Source organism: Thamnophis sirtalis, unplaced genomic scaffold (genome assembly GCF_051295495.1).
Source record: "Thamnophis sirtalis isolate CommonGarterSnake01/CBP01778 unplaced genomic scaffold, rThaSir2_p1.2 scaffold_7, whole genome shotgun sequence".
In the NCBI taxonomy this organism is placed as follows: Eukaryota; Metazoa; Chordata; class Lepidosauria; order Squamata; family Natricidae; genus Thamnophis; species Thamnophis sirtalis.
In genome coordinates this window covers 45570816-45589971 of record NW_028261387.1, presented here as the reverse complement: position 1 = coordinate 45589971, position 19156 = coordinate 45570816, and the positions used below count along the sequence as shown (strand labels likewise).

General features: G+C 44.3%; 1 protein-coding gene across 1 annotated transcript in view; it reads left to right on the top strand.

Annotated features, from left to right (window-relative positions):
• Positions 1 to 208: 208 nt before the first annotated feature.
• The window catches only part of TULP1 (TUB like protein 1), a 42370-nt gene continuing 23422 nt past the window's right edge, over positions 209 to 19156 (top strand). The window contains exons 1-7 of the mRNA XM_087719899.1: positions 209 to 1088; positions 2038 to 2202; positions 5148 to 5267; positions 6733 to 6867; positions 7928 to 8016; positions 9031 to 9201; positions 15848 to 15960. Coding sequence (XP_087576025.1) covers positions 2133 to 2202; positions 5148 to 5267; positions 6733 to 6867; positions 7928 to 8016; positions 9031 to 9201; positions 15848 to 15960 — 698 coding nt within the window. The 5' untranslated portion in view covers positions 209 to 1088; positions 2038 to 2132. The remainder of the gene's footprint in view (positions 1089 to 2037; positions 2203 to 5147; positions 5268 to 6732; positions 6868 to 7927; positions 8017 to 9030; positions 9202 to 15847; positions 15961 to 19156) is intronic.

Sequence of the window (19156 nt, the reverse complement as noted above, 5' to 3'; positions counted from 1 at the left end):
TTGTCAACAAGAACAAGGAAACAAGTATGAAAAAACATGAAAAAATGGCACAAATAAATGGATATAAATAAGCAAAACATAGCCATAAACACATAAAAAGAGTACATATAAATGGGGACGGTAGACACGCTGGTGCGCTTATGCACGCCTCTTTAGGAACCTCTTAAGAAATGCATAAGGTCCACGGTAGACAGCTTAAGGTAAAAGGTTAGAGGAACTAACAACAGGATCAGGAAGGGTGTTCCACACATTTACTACTCTATTGCTGAAATCATTTTTCCTGCAATCAAGATGGAACAATAGCAGAAAAGAAAATTCACACGTCAGAATTAGGTTCCATCTGAATCCATGTAGAGTAAGGAAGAGGCCATTTAAAGAGTAAAGAGGGGATAAATTTTCCCCTACACCCATGATTTTACACTGTCTCCAGTAGAGATGTTTCTAGTTTTACCAGTAAAAAGCTAAGACTAGTGGTACTTGCTGCCCAAAAGAGGAAGGAGCATTTTCAATGGGTAAATCTTGACTGAAATGGCCTTCCGTGGCTAGTATGGTACTTTGGATCCCCTAATTTTATGAGAATCTATCCTGAATGTGTTAGAAAATGCTGTTTTCCCATCAAATGTGATCTTAAGAGTGATCACCTCCTAAGATTGCAGATACCACATTGTAATCAATATTATTACCATTCAGCAAACAGACATTAGCCAGGGTGCACTCAAAGTATCTTGTAGCAATGTGGGTATTACCATATTTTTATCTCAATAATCAGCACAGGCCAAGCAAAACATAGAAAAACCCGATGTGACCCCAAAAGTCAAGGCATTTGCTGCTTTTCCAAAGCCATTCCATTCATCCCATTGCTAGCATTGTACCTGTATTATACCCCATCCTTCATTTCTCAAATGCCTGTCTTGACTCTAGTGTCTCTTCCTAAGCTGTTGTCAGAACTGTAAAAAAAACTAAAAAGGAGAAGCCACAAGAACCGAAGGAGAAAGTAACATACGCCAGATTAATTAAGGATCCCAGAAAAGAGAAGGAAACCTCCTCTTCTCATTCCAGCATCAGCAAGACACCAAAAAAGAAACATGGTAAGATACCACCAGCTCCTGACACTTATGTTACAAGTAAGGACTTTTCTGTAGAACAGTGTTTCTTAACATGGGCAACTTTAAGATGTATGGACTTCAACTCCCACAGCCAGCAGGGAGGTGGAGCATGGAGAATGGGGCTTCAGTGGGAGTGGACATCATTCTGGGAGTTGAAGTCCACAATTTTCAAGTTGCTGTTGCATAGGCAAGCTTGTAAACCATTGGTGTACAGGCAAAAAATATTTTTCCTACCTGTAGATTTACCTTTAAAAACTCATCACAAATATGGAAACTGCACTTTTCCAACATCATGATTGGATTTTTTTTAATGTAAAAAAAATATTGATTTAATCTCCAATCTGATGAAACTGAAAAATCCTGAAAGTATAGCATTTCCCCACTCAAGGGCACCTGCATGGTATGGTGAAAAAAATCAAAATGGCAACCAGGGTAATGTAGTCACATCTAAAAATGTGTTCCTTCCAGGTGAAGAACATGTGTTTTTTGGCCACATCGTATGGACATCTCTGCCCCTAAACTATCCAGTAGCACACATGGAGTGAAAGTATCATGAAAATTTTATTTCTTTGTTTGTTTGATTTATATGCTACCCATCTCATCTAGAGGTAACAAATGAGATAAATGTAATTGTGAAATTGCAGTGATCTGTGAACAAATCCTTCATCATTATAACAACAGCTACTGCCAAAACCAAACAGGAACATTATTAGCTCTACATCTAACACAGGGTTGTCCAAACTTGGAAACTTTAAGACTTGTGGACTTCAACTCAATAAGTCCACAAGTCTTAAAGTTCCCAAGTGCCAGACAGCCCTGATCTAACAGAATCTATCTGTATGCAATACTTTTGTTTTCGCCTTTTAATTGCTTAGAAACCTTTGCCTTTTCTATTTTCTATCTATTGATCTTTACTTATTCAAACTTTTAGTGGATTCTGATGATGAAGATGAAGATGAGGAGGAGGAAGAGGAAGAGGAAGAGTGGGAGGAAGAAGAGGAGTCTGTAAGTGAAGAGCCACCAAAAATGCCCAAAAGAAAGCTCCTCAAAGCTACTTCACTGGACAAAAGTAAAGGGAGGAAGGTCAAAAGTAAAGGTAAGCTTGAATTTCAGGATCATTTATGGATCACAGACAGGTTGGCTTGGATATGGTTTCACCTCCAGGAGACTTCTATAGTTTTCAGGTGTAGACTAAAACTATTCCCCAAAAGTCTTTGGGAAACCATACCCATAAGCTGCTACCAGAGGTGGGTTGCTGCCGGTTCAGCCCGGTTCGACCGATCTGGTAGTGGAAGTCAGGCAGTGACATGCAGTGAGGTTCACGGCCGGTTAGGTAAGCAGGCAAAAGCCGCCCTATGTCTGCCAGCCCCAGCCGCCCATGTCGGGGCTTCGGGGGTGGCTTTGGTGGGGGGGGGGAGAAAGAAGGGGAAACCCGGGGCTAGGCAGTCCGCTCATACATGCACGCCCCCGGCCACACACTTCCCCCTTTGCAAAAAGGCGAAGTCGAAGCAAAAGCGGGGTAAGCAGAGCCAGACCCGAAGGCGGTTTGAGGGGGTTAAAGAGAAAGCGAGGGGCCGGAGAGGAGCAGGGTGCAGCGCTTCTTACCTAGCTTGGAGAGGCATGGACGGTGGGGTGGGGGACTCCTAGCTCGGTCCTCCTCCCTCAGTGGCCTCTGAGTCAGGGCAGAAGGACGGCCGGAGAGACTTGGGCGAGCAAGCGGCGTACAGCATTCCAAGAAGCAGCGGCACAAGGGGCGCCTGCCTCCCATGCCTCCCCTGACTGCACGTCCCTAAAATCAGGCCTGGGTCGCAGAACTGGCAGTGACCCAGGACTACCATGCCCCCAAACCGGTTCCCATGTGCGCAGAACAATTTACATCGAACAGTGCACAAATGTGCAGTGCGGGTCTTGCACGCGCACACGGGTTGCGAACCGATAGCAAAACTAGCAGCAACCCACCCCTGGCTGCTACCTATAGTATAGATATAGCCAGAATGAAAAGCTTGTTTCGGTTTTCTAGTGCTTTGGATGTGTGGACTTTTCAATGGGCATGTTTTAAAAACTGGTTAAAGTTAAAAAATATTTTTAACTTTGCAGAATTCACTTTCTAAGTAACTACTCTGCAAGTTTAGTTAGATAGAAAGTAGTGGAAAAAATTATGACATGGGAAGACCTCTGTAAATCTAATGTCATGAATATGCATGAGATTCCACACAAGGTGGAAAGACAGCCATAACAGCAAACAACAAGAAGATGTAAAACAAGCAATCACTTTTCTCCTCCATAGCTAAAAGCGTAACTTCCTCTCTCCCTTCACCTAAATGTTTTTTTATTTAGCATATGAGGAGCCCTGGTAGTGCAGTGGTTAGAATGCTGTGTTGCAGGCAAATTCTGCCCACAGCCTGGAGTTTGATTCTGAAGGGCCTCAAGGTTGACTCAGCCTTCCATCTTTCTGAGGTCGGTAAAATGAGGAGCCAGACAGTTGGGGGCAATATGCAAACATTATTGCCCAGTCAGTGCTGTAGTGCTATAGGACAATATATAACCCTAAATGCTATTGCTATATTTGTATCCTATGCAACTTCCCCCTCATGACTCCATTGGCTTATGTGTATAAAATTACAGCGTGTAAAAAAAATGAAATTAAAAGAGATTAATAAATACAGTGACTAATATTGTTCATAAAATCTATTGCTAAACTTACAAAGACCTTTCTGCTTGGATGCCCTTGGGGAGGGAATATGTTTCTTGAAAGCTGCCCAAAAGAAGGCGATTACTTTTGTAACAGGAGTCCCAGTCCTCCAATTTCCTCCAGGGTGGGCATCTAATGCTTTCTTTCCATGTTAGGCTGTGCAAGGTAAGCAAAAGGTCTGGAGTGAATGAAGAACAAAGATCTGGAATGCAGGAACTGGGAATGGCTAGTCTAGAGAAAAGAAGGACTAGGGGTGACATGGCTCCAGTATTTGAGGGGCTGCCAACTTATTTTCCAAAATAAGGCAAAAAGAAGGCAAGAAAAGGAACACTAGATGGAAATAAATCAAAGAGAGAAGCAACCTAGAATTAAGGAGAAACTTCCTAACATTGAGGACAATTAGCCAGTGGAACAGCTTGCCTCCAGAGGTTGTGGGTACTTCATCATTGGAGGTTTTTAAGAAGAGCCTGGAAAGCTACTTGTCTCAAATTGTATAGGGTCTCCTGCTTGAGCAGGGGGCTGGACTAGAAGACCTCCAAGATCCCTTCCAGCTCTATTCTGATTGACTGAATGAAATGAGGGCCACATATCTATACAGCCTCAGCCCATGCAATGAACTTGCAGGATTAAGTCAGCTCAGCAAGCAGGCAGTTTCTTCCAGCTGCAGTTCCTGAGTTACTTCACATGAAGCAAATTGCAGATTTCTGAAAGATGACAAAGGCATGAGTCATAGTCTTCAGCACCACATATGTCATAGAATTTTAATAATAGAAGAGGATTTCAATTAAATATTGTTTAATGTTTATTGTTCTTCCTGATACATACTAATGACTGTAATTATACTTGATTATATAGCGATATTGCTCAGATCTTTCATGCATGGACCATTTTCTGTCTGAAAAACTACTTTGTTATTTGGGTAAGGAGGATGAACAAAAGGAAGATTGCAACTTGAAATGAAAGAGTACATGATAAAGAGTAGGACTTAACAAATGGAAACAAACAAAACCAGTTGTATATCTGTACAGGTTGTCCTCAACTTGCGGCTGGTTGCTTAGCAACCAAAGTTACACCAAATCCCCCCAAAACTAATTATGATCCAATTTTGAAGTTATGACAACTGCGCCCCCCTGGTTGCATGATAACTTTTCAGAAGCTGGCAACCAGCTCATCTTTACAGTCATTTGCAGCATCTTGAGGTCACATGACCACAATTTTTGACTTTGTGTGCCAATTTCTAGCCGTTACTTCCAATTTCAGGCAAAAAAAAGCCCACCCATTGGGTAAAATGGATTTGCTTAATGGCCACAGCATTCGCTTAATGATTCCTATTCCCATTCTTTTACCAGGAACAGGAAACAAGGCGGAAGCTGGTATCAAGGCAGCAACTACAAAGACTCTGAAAAAAGACTCAACCTCCGTCTTCCACGTGAATGAAGAAAACAAAGGCAAACGTGTCAAAAGCAAAGGTGAAAGGCTTTACATCCATATTTGCTCCACTGACCTTATGGGCCCATTGTCCAAAAATTCATCTCTCTAATAATATAGGACATTCTGGATACTATGTATAGATAATGAGGCAGAGAAGGTATCACAATTGGATTTATGATTATGTGTGTATGTGTATGTGAGAGAGAATATGGGGAAGGCAGTAGATGTGACTGCATTTTAAGTACTGTATTTTTTGAACTATAAGATCCACCATGATTTTGAAGAGGAAATTTTTTTTAAAAAAGTTTTTGCACTCTGCAGGTCTCCCAAACCCTCTGCACGCCTCTTTTTTTTTTTTTTTGCAAAAAAAGGGGGGGCATGCAGTGCTTTGGAAGGCTTGTAGAGTGCTCCTGCGGACTTGGGGGGGGGCAAAAATTAGCAAAAAATGGCCTGTTTTTTGCTCATTTTTACCCTCCCCAGCCCCGAGGAGCACTTTGCAAACTTCCCAAACCCTCTGCATGTCCATTTTTGCAAAGGGGTAGGGTTTCAGTAGGCCAAAAATGCTGTATTCAGTGTATAAGATGCACCCAGATTTTCACCTTCTTTTGGGGGGGAAAAGGTGCATCCTATACTCTGAAAAATACGGTATGTAAAAAGGGTTGGTGCCTGTATGTGAATATTGTATATGGGATGACGGGGGAAGAGGATGATGCCACCCTTGTCTGTATCCCCTAATAGGGTAGGTATGACTCCACTGGCTTCAGCCAGATCCAGTAAAATGCAGCCTCTGGTGTATCATTGCATGGCGCCTTTAGAGGTAAACAGACTGCCCCCAAAATCCCTTAGAAAGATTCACTTGTGCAATCCATGAAGCACCTTTGTTCAATGTAAGTGCATGAAGGGTTCAACAATTACTCTAGAAGTAAGCATGAGCAGTTTGTCAAGGCTCTGACTAATGAACCCAAGCAAACCAGAACTCTGAGACTTGGCTCCTTCTCAAAGGTTTTCTTTATTGAGTACAACATATCGGCACAGCTTCAATGGAAAACCAATTCTAAATCTTCCCCGTGGTTTCAGGATAATTAAACTAGGAAGTAACCTCATCCCCAAGTGTCAATTGGCCAATTGGGTTAACAGGTGGGCTCTTCAGGTATTCTTTCACCAACCTTATTTGTTGCCAGCAGAGATGACCTTGGTTCTCACGAGAAAGCTCCCTGTTGTGTCTGGTAATGCATTCTAAGCTCCTTCCCCACTTTCCCTTGTGTGGCAACTGAGGAAGAGAAAGATCGCTGGGGCCAGATTTGGTTTGAAGTTGACCAAATTCTTAAAATTCCTCATGATGCCAGTGTTGAATCCAACATCAAGGGACATTACTTGGATAAATCATCTTTTTGGAGGGGATTCAGAGCAAATTTGGCAATATCTGCTAGGAAATTAGGTATTAATAAAAAGAATCTAATCTGATTAATTTCTCCCTGGATTAAACATTTCTCATTAATGTAGTGCTAAAAAATAGCGACACAGAAAATGATTCCAGTTCCAATGCCAAGTCAACCAAATCGGAGAAAAAGAAGAGTGCGGCATCCATGTTTCAGACTGGAGGAGAAGTCCTCAAGGAGAAGAAAACTAAAAAGAAGGGTAGGTGCAGCATTTGCTGATACAAATACCGAAAGATGATACATTCACTTATTCAAATGACCTCACACTCAGAATGTTTGGTACTGATGTGCTATAAGTGAGAGCTCTTATGTCTGCTGTTTTGAAAAATCCCCACTAGATAGTCAGGGACTTCTTGCCACTTCCTAAAACTAAAATCAATATGCCAGTCTTGTTATCTGGTCTGTCAGTGACAGCTGCAAAGTAGGAGCAGAAACAGAACTTTTTTTTGAAGTGGCTCAACATTTGTGAAATGTTTTTCCATAGAATACCCATGTGCTTCCTCTTTTGCAATCTTTAGGACAAGGTGCAAAATGTACAGTCTAATTATATCTTTTTTTGGGGGGGGGCATCTGCAAAATAGATGAAGGCACAAAATGGAGCACCTTTTTGCATTTTGAAGGGTTTCGTTTTTGCTTTAAAGGGGGGAAATTAAAGTTTTAAATTTTGCAAATGCCCTTTCATTCTTAAAGTTCTAGAATTGCCACTAACATACATATTCTGTCCTTCTCTCTACCATGCCCTATCGACTGTGGCCTTTGCGCCAAAAGGAAATTGTATACGTTGCTTTAAAATGACATTCAAGACATATTTATTCCAGGCCCTGTTTACATAGTTAATTATACTGTAATATGTGTCTAACTAAGGTTTTATCTGGTATTTATCTTTATTTGTTTCCTGCTTTTTATATATACTATGTATTTTGTGCCTGAAGCATATTGTAACTCACTTGGTAAAGGTGCTTATCACTTTAAAAAAAAACAGGCTGAAAATCTATTAGATAAAGTAAAGGCTGCATCCCCAGATCAATTACAAAAATATTTGCTTTTCCATCAGTGACAAAATGGGAAAAGGAAATTCTGAGATTGCTGACGAAGGATTATCTAGAACACAGGTGTCAAACTCAATTGCATCACTTGACGTATCATGGCCCGTCCATGGCGCATCCGGCCTGCGGGCCACCAGTTTGACAGGCCTGAGTAGATGTTGCTGTCATCTGTTTAACCATCAGGTGGCTGCTAAAATCTTTTTTCCCCTACAGTTCCCGCCAAAGCCACGGAAAATGAAAGCGAGGAAGAGGTAGTCCATAAGAACTCCAACCGGAAAGGGAAATCCAAGAAATCCAAAAAGGTAACTAGTGAGACATTCCTAAAGGATGAAGTCAACCTCCTTGGCATACTAAAGTTGAAAATTAGGATTCCTGCTCTATACAGTCACATTCCCAGCTTCCCTAGTTTATATCTCTAATATTTCTGTTTGATTTTATTCATTATTTATGAATCAATTACAGGTAGTCCTCACTTATTCATTGCCTCCTTCAGCAACAGTTTGAAAGTACAAGGGTGCTGAAAAAGTAGGTTTACGACCTACGGTTCTTGGACTTGTAGCTTTCGTAGGGTCCTCACGGTCACAAGATTGTGATTCGGATGTTGCATGCATTTACAAAAGTCACAGCATCCTCCAGTGAAGTGATTGCCATTTGACACCTTCACAGCCAGTTTCTGACAAGCAAGATCAGTGGGGAAGCCTGCAGGAAGTCCACAAGTTGCAGTCATGTAATATCTCACTTAGTGACCTAAGCTGATTTGCTTAATGAGCACAGGGGAATCAACACTGTAAGTCCAGAATGGTCCATGACATTTCATTTTACAATTGCATCACTAAGCAACAGAAGTGCTGGTTCCAACTACTATCGGTAACCAAGGACTACTTGTACACATGAAAGTTGCTTCTTACATATCGGAATCTGCCCTGATACTTTGTTACAATGGCAGATAAATTTTTGAAATAAATGAATAACTAAATAAGAGATTAATCCCAGCCTCCATCTTCATTTCACTCTCTCCCACACTTATGCAACCCAGCACTTTGCCATCATCTGCTTTTAGGACTGCACACATCAAAGACAGAGCGGAAAGCACCTTCCGAAGCCAGCTTTTGGATACTGTGGGACCTACTATGTCAGGAAGAACTATCATAGACATGGATGGTTAGGATGTGAGACATGAAGTATCATCATTGCAATCATCAAAACAAACAATGATGGTTTTGTAGTGGCTATGCTAGAATGCTTAGGATAAGAGATTTTGAGGAGGGGATGGGTAAACAAACCAACATCCTCTTTCTCTTATTGCTGGACTACAGAAAGAAGAAAGGCCACCTTCTCCAGTCATTGAAGAGGACAATCTTGAGGAATTTGTGCTGCAGCCAGCTCCTCATGGAATGACCATCAAGTGTCGTGTCACTCGAGACAAAAGAGGAATGGATCGTGGTCTCTACCCTACCTATTACCTTCATGTCGATAATGACAAAAAGGTGTGTGATTAAAGGAAGCCTTCGTTGAGTATGTAAAGATTGCTCTGTATGTTAATATTTAATATAACATTACCAGGGGTGGGATTCTACTGGTTTGGATCAGTTTGGGCGATCCAATAGCTGCAATGATCAGCTGGGAGCAAAGCGGTTCGCTCCGACAATCTGCTGGGCCCGCCCACCTGTCCTTGCATTGTACTGACCTAAATCCTCTCACATGGCAGAGCAGAGTGCCGCACCTCAACTGTTTTCCTCCCCAGCAGTAATGCGGAAGGTAAGTTTTCACAAACCGGCGCAATCACTGAACCGGTTGTTAAACCGATAGGATCCCACCACTGATACATCCTCTGTCTATCAGGCACCAAAGGCAACGTACAATACAGTGGTGGGTTCTGGCAGAGACTACTGCTGATTCGCTCAGGGGCGTGCTACGTGTGTGCGCACACTTGATGCATGCTTTGTGCACATGCACAGTACAACTAAAATTGCTCTGCGCATGCACAAAAGCAAAAACCAAGATGAGAGGACTGGGTTGGGAGTGTGGCAGGTCTGGGTTGCTGCTTGTTCCAGTGACCCAGGCCACCAAGCTACTACCCATTTGGCCGAACCGGTCCAAACCAGTAGGAATCCACCACTGCTACAATAAGAACAGAGCCTATTAAAGCCCATGCAACAAAAAGTATCCTGATGAGCAGCAAAACCATGTGATATTAAGAGCCCAGTGGCACAGAAAGTCTTTACTTTAAAGCAAGTTGAAGGTGTCAAGTTCTGTTCTCTGTCTTTGGAAGAAAAGAACCTCAGTCAGGGTAACTGTTGTGAAAAAGACAGCAAAATGCCAATCTTCCCTCTCTGGGTCTTAGGCAGCGAATTGGGTTAGGGAACCTTTTGATGCTGTTCAGACATTACAGCAAGGCTCATAAGAAAGGAGGCTGTCCTTTAGGCATATAGGAATGGATATATGGGATGCTAAATATATCTCCTCTGAGAGAGATCTAATGTTTCAGTGGGCTAAACAAGAGACGGTGTTTATGAAAATGTAACCAGGGTATGTAAATCATAAGAAATGGGACATGAAGATTAATTCTTTTTCCTGCTACAGTCTTAGCAAAATGTAAAAGAAAAACCCAGCTGTTTTGCATGTCAACTGAAGGCTTTTTGGAAGAGAAAATTGATAGCTCCTGCTGAAATGCAGATAGGAGATTCAAAGGGAGTTTTAATCTTCACATCCCTGTAAGACAGAGGTGGGTTCCTAGCAGTTCGGACCGGTTCGGCCGAGTAGGTAGTAACTTGGCCTGCCATGCCCCGAACCAGTTCTATCAGCGGCACCATAGGTGACACCATCTTGTTTTTTGCTTCTGCGCATGCACAGAAGCAATTTTTTTAGTACTGTGCATGCGCGGGTAGTGTGCATCAAATGCACGCACGCACATCCCTGAGCAAGCCAGCAGTAGCAGCAGCTGGAACCCACCCTTGCTGTAAGAGATATCTAGATATCTAGAACTCTAAAAATAGAGTTCTAGGAATGTTATAATAATGAATATACCAATGCAGGTTTCTCTAATGGGAGATTGAGTTGAGCAACTCTCAGGGGCAAAAATCAAAGGCTGGAGTGACTTTTGGCAGCACCGAGCAAGCTGGTTTATGAAGGTAAAGCCCTGAGCAAGTTTGGCCAGGGACTCCAGCTTTGCCTGGGCAAACCTGATTTGTACAGTCAAACTGGACCATTGTCAAAACTTGCTCCCATTTTGCCTAGGCAAGCCCACGGGAAGCAGTTGGCACTGCACAACTGGAAAATGTTGCATCAATTACCTTATGCAACTAAAATATGAATGGGATCATTAAAATACAATGGCTATTTGGGTCTTGCCCTATCCTAACCCCTATGAAATCAACTAGAAATTGACCCTCCCATCCTGATGTGAATGGAATACATGACCTGCTAGGAAGAATGGGGGCCATGGGAGAGTGGGAGGGGTCTATGGGGATAGGGGGACATCGGAGCATCTCGGTCACGACTGGGAGGGGCAGATATGGCAGGAGCTGTAGGGCTAGCCATTACCAGGGAAGAAGGACTCGCTACATTACAGCAATTGCTTGTTCCGGCCCCTCAGGCTCAACTCAAGGATCTGGTGTCAGAGGAGTACAGGGCCCTGGTCTCAGGTTGTTGTTGCTAAATGCCAGGTTGGTTGTGAACAAAGCCCCCCTTGTCCGGGATCTAATATTGGACGAGGAGGCAGACCTGGCATGTATAACCAAAATCTGGCTGGGCCTAGAGGGGGGTGTCCCCCTCTCAGAAATGTGCCCAGATGGGTTTCAGGTGCTCCACCAACCACGACACTAAGGAAGGGGTGGGGGAGTAGTAGTTATCGTCCGAAAGTCATTAGTTCCTCGCAGGATCCCTGCCCCAGAGATTGTGGGGTGTGAGTCTCTCCTCTTGAAGTTGGACCTAAGGGTTCAATTGGGCTTGCTGTTGACGTACCTGCCTCCCAGCTGCATCACGACAGCCCTGCCTGTGCTGCTAGAGGCAGTAGCCAGGTTGGCGGTGGAGTTCCCCAGACCTATAGTATTGGGAGACTTTAATCTGCCGTCCCTCAGTGAACATTCAGATGGGGCACAGGAGTTCATGGCTTCCATGACAACCATGGACTTCACCCAGGTAGTTCAAGGTCCGACTCATAGGGCGGGACACACGCTTGACCTTGTATTTCTCTCGGGGCAATGGAGACATGATATTGATTTAAGGGGAATAGAGATCTTGCCCTTGTCATGGTCAGATCACTCCTTGCTGAGGCTTCACTTCATGACACTACTCTCCCATTGCAGGGAGGTGGAGCCGATTAAGTGGTTCTGCCCCAGGCGCCTATGGACCCGGAGGGATTTCAGAGGGAGCTTGGAGAGATACCTGACTCCCTTGTCGGCAATCCGGCTGAGTCTTTGATCGCTCCCTGGAATATTGCGGCGGCTGGAGCATTGGATCGGATTGCGCCTTTGAGGCCTCTCCGCAGCAGTGGTGCCAGGAGGGCACCTTGGTTTACCAAGGAACTCCAGGAGCTGAAGCGCCAAAAGAGATGCCTAGAGCGACATTGGAGGGCTAGTAACTCTGAGTCTGATCGATCACTATTAAGAGCCTTTATTAGGACTTATCTAGTGGCGATACGGGTGGCAAAATGTACGCATTTTTCCGCTCTTATTGCGTCCGCGGAATCTCATCTAGCCGCCCTTTTTAGGGTGACCCGCTCCCTCATGAAAGGTGAGGAGGCGGGGGAACCCTTGCAGGGAAGAGCTGAGGAGTTCGTTCAGTTTCTGTTGGATAAAATCACTCAGATTCGGACAAACCTGGACTCCACTTGAGCAGTACCAGCTGAGATGCCGAGGGCTAGTCTTAATCAAAGTTTTTGGGATGAGTTCGAATTTGTCACCCCTGAGGAAGTGGACAAGGCCATGGGAGCGATGAGTGCCTCCACCTGTTTACTGGACCCGTGCCCCTCCTGGCTGGTTTCGACCAGCAGAGAGGTGATACGAGGCTGGCTCCAGACGATTACCAACGCATCTTTGCAGGAGGGGTTTTTCCCACAACCATTAAAGGAAGCAGTGGTAAGACCTCTCCTCAAGAAGCCTTCCCTGGACCCAGCTATTTTGAAAAACTATTGTCCTGTCTCCAACCTTCCTTTTTTTAGGGAAGGTTGTTGAGAAGGTGATGGCGCTTCAACTCCGACATACCTTGAATGAAACGAATTATGTAGACTCCTTTCAGTCTGGTTTCAGGCCTGGCTACAGCACAGAAACAGCTTTGGTCGCCCTGACCGATGATCTCTGGCGGGCCAGGGATAGAGGCTATTCCTCTATCCTCGTGCTTCTTGACCTCTCAGCGGCTTTCGATACCATCGACCATGGTATCCTTCTGCAACGCCTAGGGGAGGTGGGAGTGAGAGGCACCGTTTTACAGTGGTTCTCCTCTTACCTCTCTGACAGGTCACAGTCGGGGTTGGTCAGGGGGCAAAAGTTGACCCCTAGGCCCCTCAAATGTGGTGTGCCGCAGGGTTTGGTCTTGTCCCCCCTCCTATTTAACATCTACATGAAGCTGCTGGGTGAGATCATGCGACAGCATGGGGTAAAGTACCATCAATATGCCAATGATACTCAATTATATCTTTCTGCCCCTTGCCAGCTCAGTGAAGCGGTGGACGTGATGTGCCGATGCCTGGAGGCTGTTAGGATCTGGATGGGGGCGAACAAACTTGTGCTCAATCCCGATAAGACTGAGTGGCTTTGGATGTTGCCCCCCGAAGGACTGCTTGGACAGTCCATCCTTAACCCTGGGGGGAGAAAATTTACACCCCTCAGAGAGGGCTCGCAATTTGGGAGTCCTCCTGGATTCGCAGCTGAAATTGGAACATCATCTGTCGGCTGTAACCAGGGGGGCCTTTGCCCAAGTTCATCTGGTGCACCAATTGCAGCCCTATTTGGACCGGGATGTGCTTCTAACGGTCACTCATGCCCTTGTCACCTCGAGGCTGGATTATTGTAACGCGCTCTACATGGGGCTACCCTTGAAAAGCGTTCGGAGACTGCAGTTAGTCCAGAATGCAGCCGCGCGGGTGATATTGGGTGTGCCGAGGTACACCCACGTTACACCTATTCTCCGTGAGCTGCACTGGCTACCAGTTGGTCTCCAGACTCAATTTAAGGTGTTGGTTCTTACCTTTAAAGCCCTACATGGCTTAGGGCCAGGATACCTTCGAGACCGCCTGCTGACACATACCTCCCAGTGGCCAGTAAAATCCCACAGATTGGGCCTCCTTCAGATGCCATCGGCCAAACAATGTCGGCTGGTGGGCCCTCGGAGGAGAGCCTTCTCTGTGGCTGCTCTGACTATCTGGAACCAGCTCCCCCCAGAAATCCAGACCATACCCACTCTCATGGCCTTCAGGAAAGCCGTAAAAACTTGGCTGTTCCGGCAGGCCTGGGACTGTTGACCTCACTGCTGAGGTCCGGCCCTGACTAGAATGAATGTATGAGGGGTGTCTGTTGTTTTTAAATTGTTTTGTCGTTATTTGTTTTTTATATTTCTTGTAAGCCAGAGTCCTTTGGGATTGGGCGGCATATAAAAACTCCAAATAAATAAATTTGTTTTATTTCTGTGTGCATTACACAAATTAATTTATCATGCCAGGGGATTGCAGTGTGGTAAGTACGGTGATCCCTAAAACTGGCTGAGATTATCCATAATTGGTTGTGGCAGCAGTCACTCCCAAGGAGTCATTGTACAAATGTAAATCAGTACAGTTCTGAAGATTGTGATTTTAAAGGATGTCTGTAAAGCAACAAAGGCAGGAGAGATAAATGCTGAACTGCCCCATGCATTGATGCATCATCCTTTCTATATGTGTGAACCTCATAGGTGGATAGGATGGGTAAAGCTTTCATCAATGTTTTAGACTTAGAATACCTTTATTGTCATTTTAAATGTACATCAATCGGCATCCATTAAAACAAAATTTCGTTGCATACAGCTTTCAAAGGGTCACCACCTCCAATATACACTACATAAACATGACAAAATAAATAAAAAAAGAATTATTCATATACCCACATATATTGTTTGACATAGGAAAACAACACCGTTTAGCTCGGATGTATACATTTACGTGGCAAGAAAAACGAATCTTGCAAGTTTACCAGATGGATTTGCCCACCAATTTGATCCCCTTGAATCCCATTTGTGGGCACCCTTATTTTGAAAAAAAAAATGTAGAAAAGACATCCCCAAGTTTCCATGCTTAGCCATAGAATCCCTGCAGATCAGGCAAAGATGAAGCTGAACATCAGAGGGGATGAGTGAACAGCAACCAAGTCAGCCATCCCCTGCAATCCAGCTTTAACCAGAGGTGATTGCTGGATTTGTTGTCATTATGTATTTTAAGAAAAACAATGGCCTGATTTCTTTAAAACCCTTATGTTTTATATTTACAATTAGATATACTTTGGATGTCTCTTTTTCCCCTTTGTTCCCCCTTTCTGCCCCTGCACAGTTTAGTATAGCAATTTCTCTCATTTCTGTAGATCATATTTAAGTGTATAATACTTTATTATATACTTTAAGGAAGAAACTGTTATATGCATATGTTTGTATACAAATACACATGCACACATAGCCACATGCATACACACTGTAGCTAATGTTTTTCAAGGTTTCATACCTCATTGTTTAAAAAAAGAGAGTGCTGGAGTCCCCAGGCCTAGAGAGATAAGGGCACAGTGGGAGACGAATGCAATTCTCAGAGATGCTCTGGTGGCAATTTTGAGGGGGTGGGGTCAGTTCTCCCCTGGAGATCAGGAGACACCCCCACACACACATGCTTTCATTTTTTAGGAATTTGGCAAAGACAGTCCTCCTCAATAAGACATTAGGTGGGGAAAATTTTTATTGAAGTCATCAAATACTCATTATTCTACATTGATTTTTAATGCATATATTCTATATGATATCTATAATTGAACAAGTAGGTGGTATATGGAGTGTAATAAATAGGCTGAAGAATGGAAAGGACACTGTAGATGCTATGGTTGGACACTGTGGTTAGTAAATTAAGATGTGTCAATTTCACATATCAATGCTGTGCTTTCCGGTTCTCCCTTTTCCACTTAGATCTTCTTGTTGGCTGGTCGAAAACGGAAAAAGAGCAAGACATCGAATTATCTGATTTCCACTGATCCTACTGACTTGAGTCGAGATGGGGAGAACTTCATTGGAAAGCTAAGGTTAGGGTTGTTTCATCCAAGTTATTTTGGAAAATCTAAGCTATTATGCCAGGGACAATTCCAACAAATTTCCCTGTAAATACTGCACAGCTTGGCAGGTGAGGATTTTTTAAAAATATAATACAGAATAGATACAAAAACTGTATACCATGTTTGTTTTTCCCACACAAAACTCTTTAAGTGTACAAAAGTAAACTATCTTCTTTTACTATCTTACACTTCTATCTTTATTCTATTGTCTTGAACTTTCTTATTCTATTAATCTTCCTAGTGCCATAAGTTTACAACGATTCTATTTCTATTCTTATTTCATCTTTAAGTTTCTATGTTCCTGTTATTACTTTTGCACTATGTTTCCTTATCTTTATTCAGCCCAGTCTCAGTCTATTTGCATGTGAGACCTCTTTTCACACTTTTATAGACTTGGGAATAGACTTTCCTCTCCTCGACCCACCAGCCCCACCCCAGCCCCACCAGTACTCACAGTCCACTGTTTCTTCACTGAATCAATCAGAATAGAATTTGGAGGTCTTCTACTAGTCCAACCTCCTGCTCAGGCAGGAAACCCTACACCATTTCAGACAAGTGGCTGTCCAGTCTTTTCTTTAAAACCTCCAGTGTTGGAGCACCCACAACTTCTGGAGGCAAATTGTTCCATTGATTTAATTGTTCTATCAGGAAATTTTCCTTAGTTTTAGGTTGTGTCTTTCCTTGATTACCGTATTTTTCAGAGTATAAGATGCACCCCCCCTAAAAGAGCATGGAAATGTTGGTGCATCTTATACACCAAATACAGCCATTTTTGGCCTCCCAGAGTCCCACCCCCGTACTCCATTTTTGTGAGAAATGGGTGAAAAATGGGCCATTTTTCACAAAACGGGGGCATTTTTGCTTTCCCCCTGCTGAAGCCTGCAGAGTGGGAGGATAGAAACTGTTTTTTCTTACTTACCTCTTCGAAATCTTGGTGCAACTTATACACCAGTGCATCTTATAATCCAAAAAATATGGTAGTTTCCATCCATGTCCTCTTGTCCTGCATCTGGGTTGCTGCAACAAGTGGGCTTGGTTTGGTTGCCAGGCTCACAGATTTGCAGACTCTAGTCAGGCTCTTTTCTTTCCCCGTCTCCCAGTTCTGCTTTTTATTGGTTTTGCAGCTCCAAAATTGAATATTTTTCTTGTCTCTTAGACTCCTGCTGAGGTGTTTGCCTTTTGGCTGGAGTTTCTCTTTCCTCAGAATTTCCCACGTTTCTACCGTGTTTCCCCGAAAATACATGTCCTGAAACTAAAGCCTTGCCACATTTTTTGGGTGGGCAAAAATATAAGCCCCCCTGAAAATAACCCCCCTGAACAACCCCCTACCTCCGGCCAGGCAGAGCACCGTTCACCGACTTAGCGGTATCCCGAAGGTGCCAAGCTATGGGAACTGGGGGGAGGCAAAGGTGATTGTGTTGCTTGGCACCTTCAGGATAGCGCTAGGTTGGTGAGTGGCTCTGTGCCCAGCTGAAGAGGGGGGGTTGCCGGGTAGCTAGTCTCTTGCAAGTGGACTCCCAAAGAGCCAGGCACAGCCTCATGGGCAAATGGCTGTGTTGCACTGTCTCAACAGTGCAACACAGCAGCCATGAAATGACCATGCTCACGAGCAGCCACCCAGCAAACCCCCTTTCCAGATGGGCACAGCACCATTCACTGACCTAGGGATATCACCAAGCCGCATGAGCGCCTGTTCACCGCAGCCTGGCTCCCATGGCTTGGTGCCTTCAAAATGCCAGTGAATGGCACTCTGCACGGCTGGAAAGGGCGTTGCTGGGTGGCTGCTCGTGAGTGTGGTCACTTCATGTCTGCTGTGTTGCGCTGCTGCGATTCGCCCATGGGGCTGTGCCCGCTCGGAAGAGAGCAGCCGCCTGGCAACCCCAAAACAATAAACCCTCCCCTCATAATAAGGCCTAAGCTATATTTTGTGGGTAAAAAGAAAATAAGACCCTGTCTTATTTTTGGGGAAACACAGTACTGTCCTCTTGACTCTTTTCTCAACACACCCAGGTACCACATCAGAGATGGTGAGGTGGTATTCGTCTGATTGGCCCCAGTTCGGGCAAACTGGGTAGCAGCGGTGGTGGGAGGCTCTGCCCATCCACCCAGATGTCATCACAGATGCTCTGCACATGCACAGATGGTTCTGCACATGCGCAAAAGGTTCTGTGCATGCGCAGAAGTGTCGCACGTGAATGCTTCCGGTTCTGAACCAGTAGTGAAGATAAGAGGAAACCATTACTGCACCACATGCATGCTTGTTTTTGATTTTCTCTTTTATAAAACAATTCCCCGATTAAGGAGGAGATGGGGCTGTTTTACACACACACTCCTTTGCAGGTTGCACCAAAACTTTGGATCCCAGACAGGAAGAAATGCTTGTTAACACCAGGTGGTGACTTCACCACCTGGTCACTGTGTGACTTTTTCCACACAGATAAAAACCCTGGATATTTGAGAACACCTGGGAAGAATGTAAAATTATGAAAAATGTGTACAATTTGTCATACACTGTTCTATGTATTCCCCCCCCCTTTCCTTAGTGTTTTGGAAACGTATAAACCATATAATGCATGTATTCTTAAGCTATTGTTGTGAGAGCAAAACATCACACCCATCTTTCTTACTATCTGCAAGAGAAGGAACATTCACAACATTGAAAAGTCAATTCAGGCATGGGTGGGCTTCAAAAATTTTAGCAAGGGGCTCTCTGCCTGGTTGCTGGGTGGGCATAGCCATGGTGGGCATGGCCTAGTTGCCTCCTGCACTACGGGGGGCATTTTTGCCCTTCCTGGGCTCCTGAGGCTTTCCTTGCGCCTTGGAGAGGGCAAAAGTGGCCTCCCCAGGCTCCTCTGGAGGACAGAAACGGGCCTGTTTCCCGCCTTCCCAAACATCCGGTAGGCCCATTTTTCACCCTCCCTGGGCTTCCATGCACACCCTGCACTTATCTGCATCCAAAACAGGCTGCTTGGGGACTCTTGAGAGGGGCAAGGAAAGATGGCCGTGGCCAGCCAGGAGTGGAATTTGGGGGTTAACTGAACTGCACAGAACCTTAGCTAGAGGTTCTCCCAAACCCCTGCAGACCCCCAGCAATCCACCCTTGAATTTGGGGACATTTTAGAATACCAACTGTCTTGCTCCCATGGCTCTGAGAGTTTCAATGGAC